The sequence below is a fragment of the Antrostomus carolinensis genome, unplaced genomic scaffold (genome assembly GCF_000700745.2).
Source record: "Antrostomus carolinensis isolate BGI_N321 unplaced genomic scaffold, ASM70074v2 scaffold23552, whole genome shotgun sequence".
Taxonomy (NCBI): domain Eukaryota; kingdom Metazoa; phylum Chordata; class Aves; order Caprimulgiformes; family Caprimulgidae; genus Antrostomus; species Antrostomus carolinensis.
Genome location: NW_010300485.1, coordinates 5,262 through 25,195, shown reverse-complemented (window position 1 = coordinate 25,195; position 19,934 = coordinate 5,262). Strand labels below are relative to the sequence as shown.

The 19,934-nt window shown below is 37.6% G+C and overlaps 1 protein-coding gene across 1 annotated transcript in view; it reads right to left on the bottom strand.

The window, feature by feature from the left end:
• The window catches only part of IARS1 (isoleucyl-tRNA synthetase 1), a gene marked incomplete at its 3' end in the record, with an annotated part of 71,419 nt that overhangs the window by 51,376 nt on the left and 109 nt on the right, over window positions 1–19,934 (bottom strand). The window contains exons 1-7 of the mRNA XM_010163159.1: window position 19,934; window positions 19,240–19,396; window positions 18,635–18,754; window positions 15,867–15,949; window positions 8,876–8,993; window positions 5,989–6,136; window positions 3,462–3,549 (exon numbers count right to left, since the gene is read on the bottom strand). The exon at window position 19,934 is cut by the window's right edge and continues 109 nt beyond it. Coding sequence (XP_010161461.1) covers window positions 3,462–3,549; window positions 5,989–6,136; window positions 8,876–8,993; window positions 15,867–15,949; window positions 18,635–18,754; window positions 19,240–19,396; window position 19,934 — 715 coding nt within the window. The remainder of the gene's footprint in view (window positions 1–3,461; window positions 3,550–5,988; window positions 6,137–8,875; window positions 8,994–15,866; window positions 15,950–18,634; window positions 18,755–19,239; window positions 19,397–19,933) is intronic.

Below are 19,934 nucleotides of genomic sequence, written 5' to 3'. Positions count from 1 at the left end.
CTTCTTGATCCATATCTTCCAAAACAATGGTCAAACCATAAAACACTTCAATGCTTCACAGTGAGAACTCTTCAAAACTGTTTCATTGCACAGAAAGGAACTCAAGCAGTATTTAATTCCAATCTAAAGAGCACAACTCCTCAGCTCAGCATACATAATATCCACTAGGAAAAGAGGATATTTCTATTTTAAGCCACAGCTTCACAGACGGTTTACATATTTTATATTACAAACAGTCTTAGGAATGTTTGAGGTGCTTAAGTGGGATCAGATGAAGGAAAAGCATCCCAGTGCTCAGCCACACAGATGTGGGAATGCTCAGACACAGAATGCAAAGCACTAGAACTAGCTTGAAAGAAGAAAAAAAAAAAAAAGTTGTTAAATTTGATGCAAGTCAGCGAGAAGTAAGGGTTGTGGATCACATTTCCAGTTTTCTCTTTTGAGATCTTAAATATTTTGTTTATCAAAGTTCTGAACTTCAAACTGAAAACTTCGACAGTGCTGCCTTCTTGTGACCTAAGTTATAGCAATAACAGACTCATTTAAAAATCACTACAGTAATCTTTCACTACAGAGATCAGATATTTTTTGGACTCTCTAGAATTCAAAAAGAGACAAGAGTGGAAAACAGTGTAAAGAAATGAAATGTTTAATATGCAAATAGACTGAAATGTAACACAAAGGGAGGAAAATGCTCATCAACCATTTCATTTCTACCTCTGATAAATAAAACAAGCCACTCAGTGGCCAGAAGTGGGGTAATATATGACACCAATCTCATTGTGCAAAGCAGTCAGAAGTATTCTGATAAAGATGGTAGTCATCTCGTCAGTGAAACAAAGTGGTATTGCCATTTGCTGTCACACAAAAACCTACTATCTGCATCTGGGAGGAAAAGGGAGAGAAAAGTCAGGTTGGAGGGAGGGAATGCTGAGAGTACTCAGGAAGTTCAGATGATTTCAAATACAGAAAATTTTCCATAAGATCATTCCTTGACCCCAGCCTGCCACCTGGTATAAAGGAAGTGTTGTTAATTTCTCCCTCAAGGGTTTAACTGCCTGAGAATTTAAAAGTGAGCTAAAGAAAGAAAAAAGTTAAGAGTAGAAATGTGAAAGTTCATTTCCATGAACTTATATACTCGTAGATCTAAACCTTTAAGAGATCCATTCAACTACCAGATACTTCTTAATTGTCTCACATTTCACATTTGAGAGAACTAATGTATTACATAACATAAAAATTGGAGCATGACCAAAAAAAATCAGCTTGAGAAGACTGTAGCAGTAACCCAGGAAGAAGGATACATATACCACCCTGCAAAGAGAATAAAAATTGCTAGTAGCCTTATGTAGGGGCACAGAGATGTAAAAAAACAAACAAGCAAACAAAAACAAAACAAACAAACAAAAAAAACCCCAAACAACAACCCAACAAACCAAACCAAAACCAAGGAGTGGGGGTAGAAATACAACACAATTGTATTCCCATTGTATGTAGAAATACAACTAGTCAGGGATTTAAGCAACAACAACTGACACCTGAGTATGGTTGTCTTAAAGAACAGGCTAAAATATTCACTGGAATTCTGGATACAGAATTACTGCAATCAGACTAAAATTAAATTTGTAGTACTCCAGTCAAAGAAGAATTTGGAACCAAAAGACAACAGATCAACAAGTTTAATATATCTACCTTGCTTGGGTTTGTCTTTTTTTGGTTTTGGGGTTTTGTTTTGGTTTGTTTTTAAGTCTAAAGGAAATGCTTTCAAAAACATCTAATAAAATTTAGTGGGTTGGGTAGAAGGCTTAGTTTTTAGACACTCTGAAGAGGTTTCAAAAGACTGGAAAGGAACACAGTACCTACACTTCAAAAGAGAAATGGAGTACTGATGGACCTAAAAACCAGTCAGACTGGCATAACAACCCAATTCAACTTCATGGGACTGAACAGTGCTTTAAAAAAGAAGTGCTAAAGAACATACAATATGAATTTGTCAAGAATAAGTCACACAAAGACAAATGACTTCTTTTTAGCCAGACTAACTAGCTTATATAGCAAGCAGACAGATTTAAGTCTTAATGTTAGTAAGACTTTTGACACTGACGTATCATTCTGACACACACAAATATTTTAACTGGGTGACTCTACGTTTACATGGACCCACAACCACTTTGAAAAAAAAAAAGTTATTGTTAATTCAGTTATCATACAGAAAGTTTCCAGTGGTACCCTGGCAGAGACTATCACTTACACTGACACTATTCGATGGTTTTACTGATTACTCTAAAGGCAGGAAAAAAATATGGAGATCAGAATTTCTGTCAACTCTGAAGAATGAGAGCACTGAAAATCATCTTTACAAATTGAGCACCAGCTTGAACTGCTACAGAGTAAGTGACAGATGAAGAGAATTCAGTTGTAGGGGGCAGAAATCAATGCAGAAACACAATATAAGAATTACTCAACTGTCACAGTATGAGGTGTCAGAGTAGACAACATCTTAAGCAAACGTTCCAGCTCTAAATTCCCCTAATTCAATGACCATATGCAATTGATCAGCTGAAGTAAGATGTATCCTCCTTTTTTAAAATGTTTTTACACGTAAAGCTTTCAAATGCTTGATAAAAATGAAAATAACTGATGCCAGTGAAGAAGGGTTATTATTCTCAAAAAAATTTCTCGTTTATTGTAGTTTTGTGTTGTGTCATTTTTTGTTGGGTGTTTTGTTTGTTTGTTTTAACCACTGCACAGAACTGAATAAAGTGAGCAAATAAATATTTATTGTATCTTACCTCTTTTAACAGGTTGATGTTTTATACAAAAGATTTAAGAGAAGCCAAGCTACATATTTTGTATGAGAGCTAGAAAATTTAATACCTGCATCCCCTATCCAGTCTGGCTTACTAAATAAATCACATTTTTCCACTGAACCAGGGTGAAATCATAAAGCATTAACTGCCACTAACTACATAACTTAGTCAGACCACCCTACTGAGGCAGTATTTGCTTGCTAAAAACAATGGGTTTGCTTTTGCCCATTTACCTTTTAATATTTACATTTTTATACATATTTAATATTTACATACTAAATATTTACATAATGTTTAGAAAGTGTTCAGCATTTGGACAATCTCCAGGGTTTTTTGAGACTTTTAAATTAATGTCTTTCTAAGAAAACACACAGAAAAAGGAAGGACTAAGAAATCATTTTTTTTTCTCCCCACTGTAATACAATGAACCAATGAAACTTTCATTCTATTTGTAGTTTCATGTACAAGACCAATTTGTCCTGATAAATTTCAATCTCTTTTATAGATTTTTTGCAAGATATACGCACAAAGTATCACCATGCAGGGAAACCCATCTTTAGATCACTGAAAAATCCAACTTCTTGAAACATTTAACTTCTGATCTATAAAAATACTGGAAGTTAACAAGTGTGTAGTAATTTATGCACTTGCCTGTCAAGTATCTCATATTCACTGTCAGATTTGTACAGTATTATCAGCCTGGACTCCATCAAAATGTAAATCTTCCCTGTGGCATTATCTAGAATATAAAATAAAACAAAAAGTTACATGAAACTCAATTTAATACCTTCATTTGCACCATTAAGAAACTTTTCAATTTAAGCAAGATGGTATCATATCAGCTATAAAACTGCCCAGAATAATCCTGCTGATTGAGCACTAGTTTCCAGCTACTACTTCTCTGTATATACCCTTAAAGAACATTTTTCAAAAGTTAAGTTTAAATAGAAACCACAGGATGAAACTTAGCCCACTAGTTTTTCATGCATTTTCTTGTTTGAGAGGCAGAAGTACCCGACCTTCTCTATTCTCACTGTGCCAATGCAAATCAATTGAAAAGTTTCAGCATATGCAACAATATGAAAGAGTGGGAAACAACTGGAAGATGGACAATTACTACATAAAATCACTATTATTAAGTTCACATTAGTGGCAACAATTGCACTTTATGCTGCCTTTCTGAGATTTCCTATTCCAATCAAATGCTTGGATTTCTTTTTAAAGAAGTAAATACAAATGAAAAGTGAAACATTATGAAGGAAAGACATTTTCTACCCCCAAATAACCCTGATCTCTTAAATTCAATGACAGATTTTATTCAGACTACTACTCTACCAACTTCAGTATCCTTTATGTGTATGTCTGCATATGGGCTACCCAATTATGCCTTCCCAAAAGCAGCCTCATGTTTGGCATTTGTTCGTTATCACAGATGACCAGTTAGCCATCAAGCTGTCAAGCCCTTATTTCTCCCTATAGATACACTTAGTGATGATAAATGTAAGGAGTTCTGAAAAAAGCACCTAAATCATGTTCTGAGAACCTTTAAAACATATTATTCTTGGGGAAAAAAAGAGGACTACAGAAAAAACAGGTTAGCCAGCTGTCATGAGAAGCCAATGAGCACAAAAACTGCTTCAGTAATTAGTTTACATTCACCAATCTGAGAAGAGAAGGTTTAGACACAGGGAATATGTCCTTTAATCTTTTTACATATTAAATGTAAGCAAGCTTATAAGCACCCTAAAACTTGCTATTTGTAAATATATTCAGATTACAAAAAAACATTTTTTTCCATTGTGCATTGGGCATGCATGGTCAGGGTCACTTGCTCTGGCCTGAGAGGAGAAGACATCCAAACATAACAACTCAACATCCCAGGCAGGTGTAGGTATTACTTCTGAAAATAATCAATAAGACTTTTTGAGCTGACCAAATTTATGTCAAAACCTTTGAAAACCGAAAAGTATTTAGTTCTCTCTTAAAACAAAGAAAACCCCAAACACCTGGAGTTCACTGTAAAGGCCTCTGCAACTTTTCATGTTTAACACCACCTTAGGGAAGCATTAGATATATCTGGTTATGTTAGCCCTGGAAGTTATACCTTTGGCAATTTTTTACTCCAGATTAAGCGTCATCATTAATCTGAATCTCTCTTTCTCTCCCCTCCCCTCTTATTTTGTTTAAATGTACACTGTAAAGTCAGAAAAGGTCAGCAGTTTGGGAGAACCTGAAAACAGCAATGAAAGAAGTACTTTTATGCAAATTCCTGATTATTTTTTTAATTTCTTTTTTTTTTTTTTAAAGGGGATTGTAGGTCAAAATATAATTAAAGAGGACTGCATTTCAAGAATAAAACAAATTCATTTTCCAAGTGAAGAGGAAGATACTTCATAACATATTCCATTGCCACCTGAAAAAAAAAAATAGGACTGCAAACCCTGGAAAATTATTTGAAGCAGGAATTTTTTTTTGAGAAAAAGCAACGGCCTATATTATTTAGGCATCCTACATAGTGTGTAGCACACAATTCCTTAGGTGCTGGGTGTTCTCATGAAAGAGATGACCTTACAGTACAACTAGGTTAGCCAGGTAGAACCTGCTGGTCCATGAGTAAGCCAAGGCGCTTTATCAATTGTACTCTTACACTGGAAACCACAGTATATACCTTGTTTTACATCTGTGCTAAAAAAAAACAGACTTCAGTCAGGTCGAGACGAGTATGTGACATCCTGGGTCTGTTACAGGTTCAGAGTACAAAAATGTTCAGTTACTGCAACTTAGTTGTCTTATAGCAGTAACTTGCTCATGAGTCTGAGCCCCAATAAAAGAAAGAAGAAAGAAAAGCTGGAGACACCCAGTCACAGTTCTCTATCTCTCAAATATAGTGCAGTTTGAAAGATGACAGATAAAACATTTGCTCTCGGTCTTTATTTCAGCTATCAATATTTTTTTAGAGACGAGTCCTCACAAAGCATGTAAAATAAAAAGAGCACTGCAGTTGGAAATCATCAGCCACATAAGAAGTAAATCCCATCCTTCAAAATAACACTGATGGAACCCCAGCAAAGTGCTATAAATTTAGCACAAAACAGTCTATCATACAGAACAGAAGTACATATTCACAGGCACTGAAGAAAGTAGTGTTTATTGTATGTCATCTTCAGTTAACACTTGCCTCTTAATTTTACATATTGCAATTCTGGGTTGACGCAAAGGGCCAAATTACTAGGCAAGGTCCAAGGAGTAGTGGTCCAAGCAACAAGAGAGACACTTGCATCTTCATCCAGTGGGAAGCTCACAATTACTGAAGGATCTTGAACATCCTTAAAAACAAGATAAAGTCAAAGAGGGGAAAAAGAAAGGAGGGGGAAAAAAAAGGTTTACTGCATGTATTAGTGAGAAAATACAAATCTAAGAAGCTATAACTATTACTGCCATCCACCAAAAACTATCCTGTGACTCTTGCCTAGTTCATCACTGTAGTGATTGAAGGTGAAGTGGCAGCATAAGAAAGTTTGCAGAGGACACCAGTCACAATGTTCCTCCAGTGCAAACTGTCAGTCTGACAAGGCCACAGGGTTAAAAATTCAGATTAGCAGCGAGATTTTGGGAATTAGTTGCCAAAACACCAAAAAGAGCTGAGTGCCAGTTCCCTCAGGTACCTTTTATAATCCCACTTAAAAAATTTATAACCAATCTCAACTGTCAAGAAAATCAGCAGTTTCTCAGATACTGCTACACAAAGCCTTTTCCCACCTTTTCCTCTGGAGTCAGGGAGTAGGAAGAATAGCCATCAATTAAGAAGATGTGATCCCTTTTTAAGAAGCTGTTGTTAACAAGGGGAAAAAAAGTTTGAGGTACTTAAAAACAAGAGTATTTATGATTTAAAAAAAAACAAACTCAGGGAAGGAGACCTTTGTCAGCTACTCTAGAAAACTTCACCTCCAAATGAGTCAAATGAACTCTCTGAAAGTTTTTCTTTCAGAAAAGTACAATCCTATAAGGTCACTTCCTATTTCATACATTACGAAAAGCAGACTGAAAAAGCAATTCTAATCTTGCAAATGTGAAATTTTCACTATTAATTTTAAACGCCAAACAAAAACTGGTGTTATGTGCACAGACCCTAAACACATGAATAGATCCTATCCCCTCATCCTGCCTAGTGCAAGGCTCTCTGGTGTCTGCCCAGCATCATGGAACAGTTCACGGCATCATGGGACAGGCAGCTATTTATGTCTGAGCTGACGGCTGCTCCAGAGGGAATTTTCTGTGAACATCCGGTGCAGTCAACAGCAAAACACAAATATTACATAATTCTCAAACCAGACTCAATATCAAGCAAAGATCAAGCTATCGCTACAGTTCTGTCTCCAACAACTGTTAAACACCACTGTAGGCTATTCACTTCATTTTCTGAAGCATTAAGGTGGCCAGGTAGATAAAAACAACTGGAAAGCCATAAAAAATAACATCCAGGCTGCCAAGTAATGGCACTGTATAATATTTTATCTGGTCACAAAATGATGTGTGCTTTAATCTGGACACACTTCTTCAGTTAAATACAACACAAGCGGCTGATATAATTTACCCAAGTGTACATTAGACACCTAACTCAGTTTTTAAACATGCTTCTTGTGTCCTATTTCTCATTGTGTCCTGATTCTCACAGGATTGATAAACAGAAGCCAAAGGCTGCTTTCCACAGTGAGAAAGGTAACAGCTGCCATACACCCAGAAACGACTGGCCTCACCAAGAACAAATCATGTCAGTTCACAGACCCTCAACATTTCAGTCTTCAAAATACCAAATCTAGCAGACAAAAAAGGATAATTTTTGCATGAAGTGGCACAGCAGCACGCCCACACACACACTCCACCAGTTCTAGAGTAGGAAACACCAACTAAATATTTCATTAAGATTCAATAAGAGACGAGCTCTGCTCTATATGGAAAAGGGGCACACAAACACATACAAAAAAACCCTAAGGTAGTCTTTGTTCTAAAGGAAGCTCGTTAACCTGAGACTGTATGAAATGTCAGTTAATAAGTACAAGCAAAGTAATTATTTCAGTTGTCAGACAGTCACAAATATCGAGATACCTTTGCAGGTCTCACTTTCTTAAATCACAAAACCTTTAATCTTCAGTATGGTCAAATACCCCTCAGCAATATTAAAAGCTCTAGTATCTGTGGACTGCACTGTACTACATGTCTATTTAAACATTTATTTTAAAAACACTATTTCTGGCCAGTAAATTGGCCTTTTTTGGGCCAAGATGTAAAAAAGACCAGATGTACAATTTCTGCTAGCTCTCTGCTGTAACAACACAAGTGAAAGATTTATGATATAAGGATATGGAGGTCTGGATGGGGATTAGAAAGGATATAAAACCTTTGTCCACAAACTAATAAGAAATTTGGAAAACTGGAACACAAGTTCTGCCTTCACATATGGGAACACAAGTTTGTGGCAAATGAGAAACTGCACCTACGATATCTAGTCATTCATTAAGGCAACATCTTATAAAACATAGTATACTGTCCAATATATTAGGTAAAACATTTCCTGGAATTTCTGAATCTAAATTAATGATTCTTAGAAGAGTTATTATCCTACTGCACTACAACCAAACACAGACTTTGACAATTCTTATTAACCCCCTCACAGGAGATTTCAACTCCACCAAGGACTTTCCTCTTCTCACATCTGCACAGACAAGGACAGCTGCAGCTCTCCTCTAAGTATTTACCATAAAAACCCAAAACAGTACAATACTCATCCTGAGAGCCCAGAGAAGTGAGAATAATATACCAAAATAAAACAAAGTACCTCATACAACTATAAGTAGTAGTCAAGAAGAACAGGGAAGAAGGCTGAGAGATCAAGTGATCCAAACAGACACAGCAAAATGTAACAAAAACTAACCCATTTACCTACATTCTTAGTATCAATTTGGAGTGTAATAGTATGCTTACATACCACCAAGGAAAAAATATGAAAGCTGAAGACAATAGAAAAATCTGATTGCAACACATAATGTACACATATACTGACCTACCTTGTAATTCTGATTGGACTCAAAGTTTGACAGTGGAGTGTTGCATGCAGTTGAAAAAGGCATGACCTTAACACCTCTGTACACAAGCCCTTTGTCATACAGCTGTTTGAAAACCCACCTGAAAGTAAAAAAGGAACAAGGAATAGCACTTGGCATTTCAAATTTAACAAGTCAATTGCAAAACAGGGTTCTGCTGTAGCTGGAGTGCCATTCTGCATGACAGCTTTTTTAAACAATCATCAACTAAGGACAATATTAGCAAAAGGAAAGAGATAAATTGATTGCAACCGTATTTCTGGTGGATTTTTAGCTTTAGCTCATTCTACCAGATTGGTTTTCCATGCACTGACAACACAGCACACAGTGTTTAGATATAACAAATCTGTATTGCTAATTAATCTTTCTCACATTTCCTGAATACAAAGACAACCTGAAATTTGAAGTACTAACAAGGCTGAAGTCAATCATAATTTAGAGAGAAGATGTGCAGTGACATGGCTGCTCACTTATCACATGATCATAAGCACTTACTACAGGGAATCAGTGCTACAGAAGAGAGACAGATACAGGATAGATACCTGCAGCCCACCCAGACAATCTGAAAAGCTTTTTTCACAAGAGAGCACAGTAACAACTGTGCAAAGTAATGATCTCAGTTTTATGATCCCACAATTTACATTAATGTTCTCCTTTATTAACTCATCTCTGAACTCAGTTCCTGTCCAAAATCACAGTCTCACACCAAGCTCTAACTCTGCTTATGAAATCTTCAATACAGCCTATAACATATTTGGGCACTTATGTCTTCCCGAAATAATCAAGGCAGTACATAATATTACAGTATGACAAAAGTGACTCAAGGCTGAAGATGAAGAGAAGCTGGAAGAGAAATAAACTTCACACAGCAACTCACCAAGTGTACACATGATGGACAAAACCCTACACTTCTCTGTATCTGAATACTGAAGCGGTTACTAAAAGATTACCAGTTTATCAGATCTCACTGACTTACACGTTTAGTGGCACAGCCTGCAGGTTGGTTACCTTAAAAGTAAAGGCAGGAGAGGGCAAGTCTTAAATAATCATGTCAAATTCAACTAAAAACAAAAAAAATAATAGTTTCTGCAGTCTGGTAATTTAAAATTCCACACCCAAATTGTTAAACACTGCTGACTTTAAAAACTCCTTTATTCAAACTATGTTTTCAAATCAGCCTGATCACTTTTTTGGTTCCCTTTCCAGATAAATAGCTCATTGCTAAGCAACCAACTCCATCTTGGCAAGCAGCACTTTTTTTCTGCAGGATGTCATTTCTTGTTTGAGAATCTGGACCTGTATTTAAGTCAGTGTCTTGCCTTCTATGTTTGAATCCTAACCTTCAAGACAAAACACAAGTAGATTATTGCACTGATTTCTATCTGCAGTCTGAAACAAGAACATCAAGAGATATGCACTGACTTGTCATGGAAGTCATACAGGATCTTAATCAGTGTAATTATTATCCTGCAGAACAGACAGGTGGAGAAAATACAGACTGTCATATGGAGAAGACCGGCAGTTCACTCAGATTCATCCATAGGCCTCTAACAAAAGTCCAGAATTTCCTGTAAGTGATCACTAACATCAGAAAAATTAAATAATCTGAACTCTAAGATCGATAAAGGCTAAGAGAGGCTCAGCAGCATCAAGTTCTGACACAGAGGAGCCAAACCCATGAGTCTTTCAGAGCTGTGCATTCCAATAAAAGTACCTCACACACACAACTCAAAAGTAGCTTTGTAAAAGCAATAAACGTCACCCACAGGCAAGCAGTGGCTGCCTGACCCCTAACTCAAATTTGAAACTTAGCAGTGAATGCATCTGTTTTACAACAGAGACTGCATCCACTTAAACTTGCAAGAATATAAATTAGTCTTTTATAAAAAAAGATTTGTGATTATAGTTTCATCAGCTTCAAGCATATACATTTGAGCTGGCTAATTGCAGAAGTTTCCATGCAAGTTAAAAAAAAATGGTACTTTAAATATATGCTTCCCATCTCAGAGCATAATTAAGGCAGAGTGTGACAAGTGACAGCATTTATACTGAAGGTGTTCTATTTGCCTTTCAAAAACAGTTAACTAAAATATCTATAGAAAAAAAGCTCCACTTTATCTCTACTCTCTAAAGAACACTGCCTACTAACAGCACAGAAGAAAACTACCCAGAAAACACTGAATATTTAATTCAGCTGTAAATATAACTGTAAGCTCCAGGAAAGGTGAACACTGGCTGGAGCTGGCAAGTTAAAAATCCAAGCCAGCACCTCCCTCTTGTGGTAATTCTGCCCTAATGCAAAACAAGTGCTCCCCAGCTCCACTGCTGAGCAAAAAGATGGGCTTTCAAACCACATGGCTCTTCAGAGTTCTCATTACCGTGCAGAACAACCACTCATGTGTAGCTCACCACAACCTCCCAAACAACCACTCCAACAAAATAAGTAGAATTATTATTGAATCAAGACCGCTGCTTGATGCAACAGCCCTTATCATCACTACAAAAAGCTGTTCTTGAAAACATCTAACTGCTTTCCTTAAGACAGCTTCCGAGAAGAGTTCTTGTGTGACCATCAGAAGTGCACTGGAGATAACTCCCAAAAACCTTCCTGCTAGCAGCACTGCCCACCTAAAACAAAGCAACTGCTAAAGATGAACCTGGCTCTAACACCAGCAGTCATTTACAGATGGATTGCATGTTTTGCTTAGAATTTCAACACCTGATATTTCAGACAATAACCTATCAAACTGTGTTTACACCCTTATGTTTGTAAAATGTTGGCAATGTACAAGAGAGTGGCTCTGGGTTTGTAAGCCAAAATGGAAACTGCTGTCCTTCCTGAAAGAAATACTCTAACAGAACCACAGAGCTCCCTTCTTTGAAAAAAAGGAATTGGATTTTAGAGCTTCTCAAGCTCCTAATGCCATTCCTTTGGGGTATCAAGTGATCAAGTGTTACTGTTTGCAATGACTCAGTATCTAAGAGTTTTCTAATTTGAAAATTCCTAGTTTTACAGGAAATGAAAGTACTCATTACTAATATTGAGAAATTATTTTCAAGCTCATATAAAGCACTTTTCTCCCTTTTTTTATTTTTAAGGAAAAAAAAAAAACCAACCCAAGAACTGTAAACTCAGTTACCAAAGGCTAAAAGGTGGGTAAAATATGACAGCAGGATCTAGAAGTGTATGATTTTAACATATCCATGGTAGCATAGATAACAAACAAAAATATTGCCCTGTGCCCTAGTATCAATTTGTGTCAAGATAAAATGACAATTTAACAGCCTCTGTAGACTTAAAAGATAAAAAAATCAAACACAGTGTAAGAAATCCTGTCCTCTACAGTTCAGCAAGCAGACTGCATCCACACAGCACCATAAGCAGCAGAGATTCTGAGGAAAAGGTTCTCCTGGGACTCATGAGCAGCACTTGAAAGACAAGATGAAATCAGAAAGAAAGTAACAATCAAAAACAGATAAAAGGGGACAAAAAAAACAGAAAACATGACTCAAACAACACTGGACACGAGGCAAAAAAGCAAAAATGTAAGAGGAGCATTAAATCCAATAACAAACAGACAGCCTGCCTTTACAATAGCATCTTTGAAAGACAACTTCTTTAGAAAGATGGGAAAAGCATTTGTTCTGGGGCCCAGAAATCTTAAGTACAGAATTTCTCAAGTCTTACATTCAACTACCAGTGAAAGGTTTAAAATCCCAGCATACGGAGATCATTCTGCACCAGGTCTGCCCACCCAGCTCTAAACTAGCAACAGTGAGAGGATTTCCTGAAGTAAACTTTGGATTAGTGTGTTGAATGATTCTGGATCAAGCCAGAAGTGCAAGATAACTGTATAGCAGAAAATATAAATATCTAAAACTGATGCTAGATGCACCCTAAAGACCATCCAAGTAAGTGGGAGTTCAGAGTATTCCTCCTTCAAAATACAGGTAAGGAGATAAAACAACAAGGAGTAGAATGGTAAGAAGATAACAAGGGGACTAGAGCACTAAATGCACAAAAGAAATAAAAGTATGAGAGAAACTGCAGATAACTAGCAGAAAAATGAACAAAACAGATTTCTTATGCACAGTATCTCTCTAGAGAATCATTAAAGAGTCATGGAATACAGAAAACGCAATAGTGATTCCTATTAGGATATAGAGATCTGCTCTGAAATCATCCTGGTTTGATGCTGGATAAACTCCACGTGGAGAAGAAAACAGAGTCAGAAAACAACTGTTACTGCTTACACAGAAAAGAAAAAACATAATCCAGTTGCTTTGATCGTTACAACAAACCAGTCCTCCTCTCAAAGGGAAGGCTCCACTCACCTTCTCACTGAGAAGGGCCAAGGCAGCTGCACACTGACATTTATTGACAGAGCTCGTCTTGAAAATAGAGAGTACAAAAAAAAGTCATGCCAAAATGAAAGCAAAGCTACACACAGGGAATCACGTAACTCAAGGCAAGTGTTCCAGTTTCAGGAGCTACCTACAGCCTCTTCAGCTGCAGCTTGCAAGCAGTGTGGTGGCAGACCAAGCCTGACACCACTACAGAACATCAAAGGGCAGGGCTGCGAGGCCAAAGACCACACCTGGTGAGGAAGGAAAGAGAGGTCTCCTCTTCATAACAAACCTGAAAGGAAAAATGAAGCCAGGACAACTGAGATGGGTCTGGTGGAGGGAAGGCAGAGATGGACAAGAAGCCCCATAACCAAAGGCAGCTCCAGACTGCATTTTCACAGGACACAGAGCAGTTTTCAGTGTACAGCCATGATCTCATTCATGTGAGGTACCCATTTTCTACCAAACCTAGGAATGTTTTTCTTTCTCTCCCCACCATCTAGTGTTATCACAAAAGGACTCAAGAGTATCTCCCCAGGGTACAGAAGTAGTAAAGAAGTGTTTCTGTGGTTTCACACCACACAAGCAAGTGTTTCAACACATACACGGAGCTTTCAACTGTTTTAAAAATGGAATTACGCTCAGACTGCGATTGCTAAATTCAGCCACCAGATGGTGACAGGAAGTTGTTCAACTAACCCTAAAGTTGTGCAACGGAGGAAATTAAAACCCCTGGTCATCAGACTGAGAAACATGCCACAGCTCTGACCGCAGAGCTATTCCCCTCCTCTCCTCAGCACTTCACAGCCTGTCTCCTCAGTGGCCAGGGAGAACTGCTCTTACACCAGCCCAAGAACTATGCAATAAGCCAGTAATGAAGACAATAATTTACTAATTCTTTTTTTCCCCCCAAAAGCTCATATACTTTTTTCAGACCAACTATAGGTCAGTAAAAAATTTAAGACCCCATCAAACTGCTCTCAGTTTCACTGTACCCACCTCATGAGCTGTATAAAAAAACTCCACACAAAACAAACAAGAATATATTGTGCATTTGTTCCATGCCAGCCGTTCTCACTGTAGTGTTTCCAGTGAAGGACACACTTCCATTGAGGTTCAAGTTGGCTGCAAGATGGATATACAAGTTCTACAGAATTAGAATTTAAAAGTTCTATTTAAATTATTTAATACATAAAGAATTCACTCCATCTTCACATGACAAACCATTGCAGTATCACTACCTAATGACACCAACATTTAATGTTTGTTCCCCTGAAAAATTCTGCCAGGATGCCACTTTTATTTGTTTTTCAGATGGTTCTTGGAAGATGCTAGTTAAACAGCATTTCAGGTGTCACCAAGTATTTTTATAACTTAAAAAGGAAAGTTTCTTGTCAGTCTTAGTTTTATCATTACGCAGTTTTTTCAGATAAGTTAAACAACTGCTCCCTTCCCATCGCCTTTTCAATGTTCACTGAAAACTCACTGGCACTGCAGCCCTCTGCAGGGGCTTCAGAGACAACCAGAAGTTCTGCCAATCCTTTATCATAACTACATGTAACTAACTATACAGTTAAAGGTTATTAGTAAAACTAATATTAAAGAACATCAATAATACTTTAATACGCAAATAATTTGCTTTTCAATGGCTTTTTGCCAGCATGTACTCCTCTTAACCTCTCCTTGCAACTCACCTTCTAATTCTATCACCATTTCTTCACTGTGTTAGGTCAGTTTGATTATCCTTAATCTAGAAGGTCATCTTGTCTTTTGGAATTCCAACAGTCACCCTGAATACACTGCCAAAATACCTGAACTCTACTTAGCTCTGCACTAGGAGTCCAAGACAGTTGTCAAACTATGCTGCCAAAAAAACCACAAACAAACAAAAAAACCCAGCAGATTCCCAGCCTCGAAACTCAGGCTTGAGGAGAGGTTTAGAGCTAAGTCGAGTTTGCATAGTTTGCCCCTTTGCAGCTGGCAGTGTGAAGAACATCAAGAATGCAGAGCTATAACATAATTTCTTAAACCAAGCAAAGAACAATTAGTAGATCTTCAGAACCGCTTTAAAGTTGACATGGAGCAGGAAGATTCCAGGGCTCACTAAAAGCAGCACTGTTGTACTTTATTTTGTAAAATCTTACTGTCCTGGAGAAGAGCTAAGTCAATTAACTCCCTCACATCAACATAAAGAGATTTCACATCACCTTAATTACTTTGCCCACTTTCATTAGATTAGATATTAGGAAGAAGTTCTTCACTGTGAGGGTGGTGAGACACTGGAACAGGTTGCCCAAGGAAGTTGTGGATGCCCCCTCCCTGGAAGTGTTTAAGGCCAGGCTGGATGAGGCTTTGAGCAACCTGGTCTAGTGGAAGGTGTCCCTGCTGATGGCAGGGGGGTTGGAACTGGATGAGCTTTAAGGTCCCTTCCAATCCAAACCATTTTATGATTCTATGAATAATAATCTAAAATACATGTTCATCTGAATTTGGTATGTTTCAAAACAGTTCTAGTGATACATGGAGCAATACATGTTCACAACAACTGAAGTCTTCTCAACATTTCAAATTCGTAAAGCATATATACAACGTATGTAAGTTAACTTACCACACAGACTCCATGAACTCAGGATAAAGAGTTTTATAGTCATTTTCAAAATCAATCCAGCGTCCTAATCGAGTAACACTAAACTGTTAAGAAACAAACACACAAATTAAAAGGCATCTTAACATTAAAGTTCATTATACATTTCCAATATTTATTGTGTAAAACAGCTTGATTTTTAAGTGTCCTGCTTGTCCCATAACAATGAAACACATCTATGAAATATTTTAGCCTGACAACAGTTCCAAACAGTGTATTTAAACAGGCAAAAATAAGCAAAGAATGAAACCATTAACATAATTGTTTAGAATCAAGGTCACAGAATAGGCAAACGTGTTCAACACTACTAAAAAGAAATGGTGGATCCTTTGGATCATTCATCAAATAGAAATGGTGCATCACTGAAGGTTCAGCCAAGGTTCAAATGCCTGAAAATTACTTTTGATTACAGTGGTCTTGCTTCTATTTTTAAAACTACTCATTGCAGAGACAGTCAAAATCCAGAACACACAGTCTATCAGCTTTCAGTTATATGAAAACATGATGTAATCTGATGATAAAGAAATGCTGAAAGAAATTGACATGTTACAAGAAGTTATCAAAACTTCAGGGCCAACTGTTGCCTTTGACTTCCCAAAGCTATGACAAGGCTGCCAAAGACCACCAGACTGACAGGTGTTAGTCCCTGTCTCATCCATTGGCAGAGAATATGAAAACTAATGAGTCAGAAGCTAGTTATGGGATCACTTGGATGAGTGGTCGACTCTTGCTGGTTTCACAGCTATCAGAACCCCTAGCTCTGCAAATAACCAAGCCCAGAGACACCTGTCCTGATAGTGTTAGACAGACCATATTGAATGTCAAACTAGCAAAATGAGAACAAAGCACATGAATTCTCTCACCTCTACATTTTCACATAACAGCTGAGCTCCTGAAACATATCAGTTTTGATTCTGATATGTTTAAGCCACTCTGACATTCCACAATTAGGATCCAAAGCCTAGGACTGTTCCGTGCAAGGATTCACAAAGCTGGAACATTACGTTTGGTCTCAGCCCTGATTATCTGACACATCCAAGCAACCTTTTGTATTTTTTTTAATAAGGTTCAAACATTTGCTAGCCACTACAGATAGAAAATAAACATCTCCAATAGGAATGTTGGGACTTCCTCTTCTCATATCCCAATTCCTCCTGACTATCCCAAAATATTTGAATTTATTACCAGCCAAATCACAAACAAGATATTTAAACAAATTTCATTACTTTCATTAATAATCTAAAATACATGTCTGTGTGTGGAAATACACACATATACATGCACAAGTTTAAGCACAAAGCAAAATACAAAATCAATTTACCATCCAAAAGAGTAAGTATATGGACTAATCATGTCTGCAAAAATATCGGTTGCTGAAGACACAGCAAATTGAAAGGAACAACTATAGAAAACAAAACAAGAACTAGAATGAAGCTCTTTTTTAATCTCTAAAAGGGAAGAGGCAAGTGATACAAGAAATTGTGATTTCAATCAAAAGGAATATAGGAGGAGCAAAGTACATAAAGAATTGTGATGAGGTAGAACAGCTTTCCTCCTTCTTGAGGAAAAACTAAAGAATTTGGACTACTCTGCTTAGAAAAAGAAACAACTAATGATGAAGATAAAGGTTTACTGGAAACTATATTACAGAAGAACTACAGTTCTTCAAACTATGTATAGCAATGCCTTGATACAGACTGTTTAGAGACCATCAGTACACCTACATTCAATATGTAGCTACATAAATTCATGAGGGAAAAAAATCTGTTAGGGATTATAAACTAAGGAAAAGAAAAAAAAAAATCCTCTGGCCTAGGAAGGTCTTGTGCCAGAAAGGCTAAAAAAATATGGCCTGTTCTTCCCTTGGCATTTGCTATTGCATGCTGTCACTGTCACATAGTGGCACAACTAGGAAAACACCTGAGCCACTCCTCAACTTCAGAAAGTCATAGGGGAGAGTCATCACTTCACAGACGTATCAGATTGACAGCAAATACAGAAGTACTGGGTTAAATCCACCTTATTCTGGCCACGCTGCTAAGGACAAAAATAAGGAGCACCAGGTTCTATGCACAGGATTAATATTTTTCAGAGTTAGAAAAAAAAAAAAGCCTGTGCATCTCAAGAAAATAGATTATCTAACCCATCTACCTGGAACAGTCTGCACAGACCAATGCTCTCCCTATCACCATACTCATGGGATGCAAAGTTTAGACCAATATTCCCTTGGAAGACTGAGGGTTTACCCACATCTCTTCTGACACAAAATCAGATGCCAGAAGTTCTGCTGTTTCAGAAATACAAGCTATAGTCCTACACTCTGGCAATTAAGACTGATAAGTCAGGGGACAGAAAAGCAGGGAGGTGACTGTGCATTTCCTTTATTGCTTCCATTGGAAAGCCAAAGTCAAATCTTACTTTTAATTTTCTGTAAAAGACACGAAAAAAGAGAGAACCTGCCTAGCGTATCTATTAGATGTTCAATGTATCTTGTCAGACACTTTGAGCTGCAGGTTACCTCAAAGGAACCTTCTCTTGACATCACAGCAGTCTCCCTGTTCTGAGCCTCAATGTCGTTCTTTTTGTTCCCCTTTCAGGATCACCAGCGAGAAACAGAGTAGCTAAAGACGTGAAGTTTATGCCCATAATCAAGTAGGCAGAAGGATGAAGTTCACCCCAGCTGAAAAACTTCTGCACACATGCAATCAGAAATGCACTGAGTCTTTACTTACCTCCCACTCCTTTGAGTATCTCATCACAATTCCTCTGCACTGGTTGTTGTATTCTTCAATCCCCATCTTTGCCACATCCTCCGGCCCTTTAATGCCCAAGGTCTTGTCAATCTCATATTCCTGGTAGCATTGAAAACAAGCAGACAAAAAGCCCACCCTGTCATCAGCAGCTTTTGGGATTTCTCTGGATAGTTTATGTTCTGTGCATTCTAATGAGGCTAAAGGGCCTCCTTTATCCTTTTGAGATTTCATGAGTATTGTACCTGAACTAAGCAGATATTTCAAAGGATAACTCGTGTGATTGTTTCTTTACTCTCTTTAGAAAAATAAACAAAACCATCAAAAACATTTTCTGAAAAACATACGAAATAAATACATGTTTATACTAATGAACAGAGTACCTGGAGAAGGGCAGGTGACCAGTAGGAAGCACTTGAAATCACCACACATACAAAAGCCAGAGCAACACACTGGACAAAGAACTTCCATTTCTCTTTTAGCTACAAAACCAGGTACAGGAGCAATATAAACATGACTGATAAGCAGGTAACAACGTGGGAAGAGGAACCAACAGAAATATCTGCAGGCAGATTTATTACACATACCACAGGTAAGCCATGGCAATCCCAGCCAAATCTTCTGTCAACATGAAAACCACTCTGATGAGCAAATCTGGTTACTATGTCTTTAATGGTTCCTGCAAGAATATGGCCGTAGTGTGGAAGCCCAGTAGCAAACGGAGGGCCATCGTAGAAGTTAAACCTACAACACAACATGCTTAATTAAAACAAAAACTGAACATCAGATCTTCAAACAGGGTGAGTATATCTGTCTGCTTATGCTTCTTATGTCTGACTAGGAAAACATCAATGTCTTCCTCTTCTATGATCAATCAGCACAGGTATCATGTTGGTAGTATCATGTTTTCTAAAGGGAACATTTTAACTCATTCAGTTCCTACCAACTGCTGGTTCTGCCAAGGTTACTACTGAAAGTACCAGCACGCTGCTCCACAGCTGGCGGACATAAGAAAGAGTTCTCCTTGCTTACCTGCAGATTTCTTTTATAAACCCACCAAGCAGGAAAATACAGGTTTATTACTACTGTGTGTATGCTGCTGATTCTTCCCAAAGTGAAATATAAATGGTAACTGACAAGACAGCAACATTAGCCAAGGCTGCTCTCTGCAAAGGGAGCAGCTGTTCAAACAGAACCAAGGGGGTTAAAAAAAGAAGTAATTACAGCCCAACCAACACGGCATTGTCACACAAACTCCTACAGCTTTTAGCAGATTCTTACC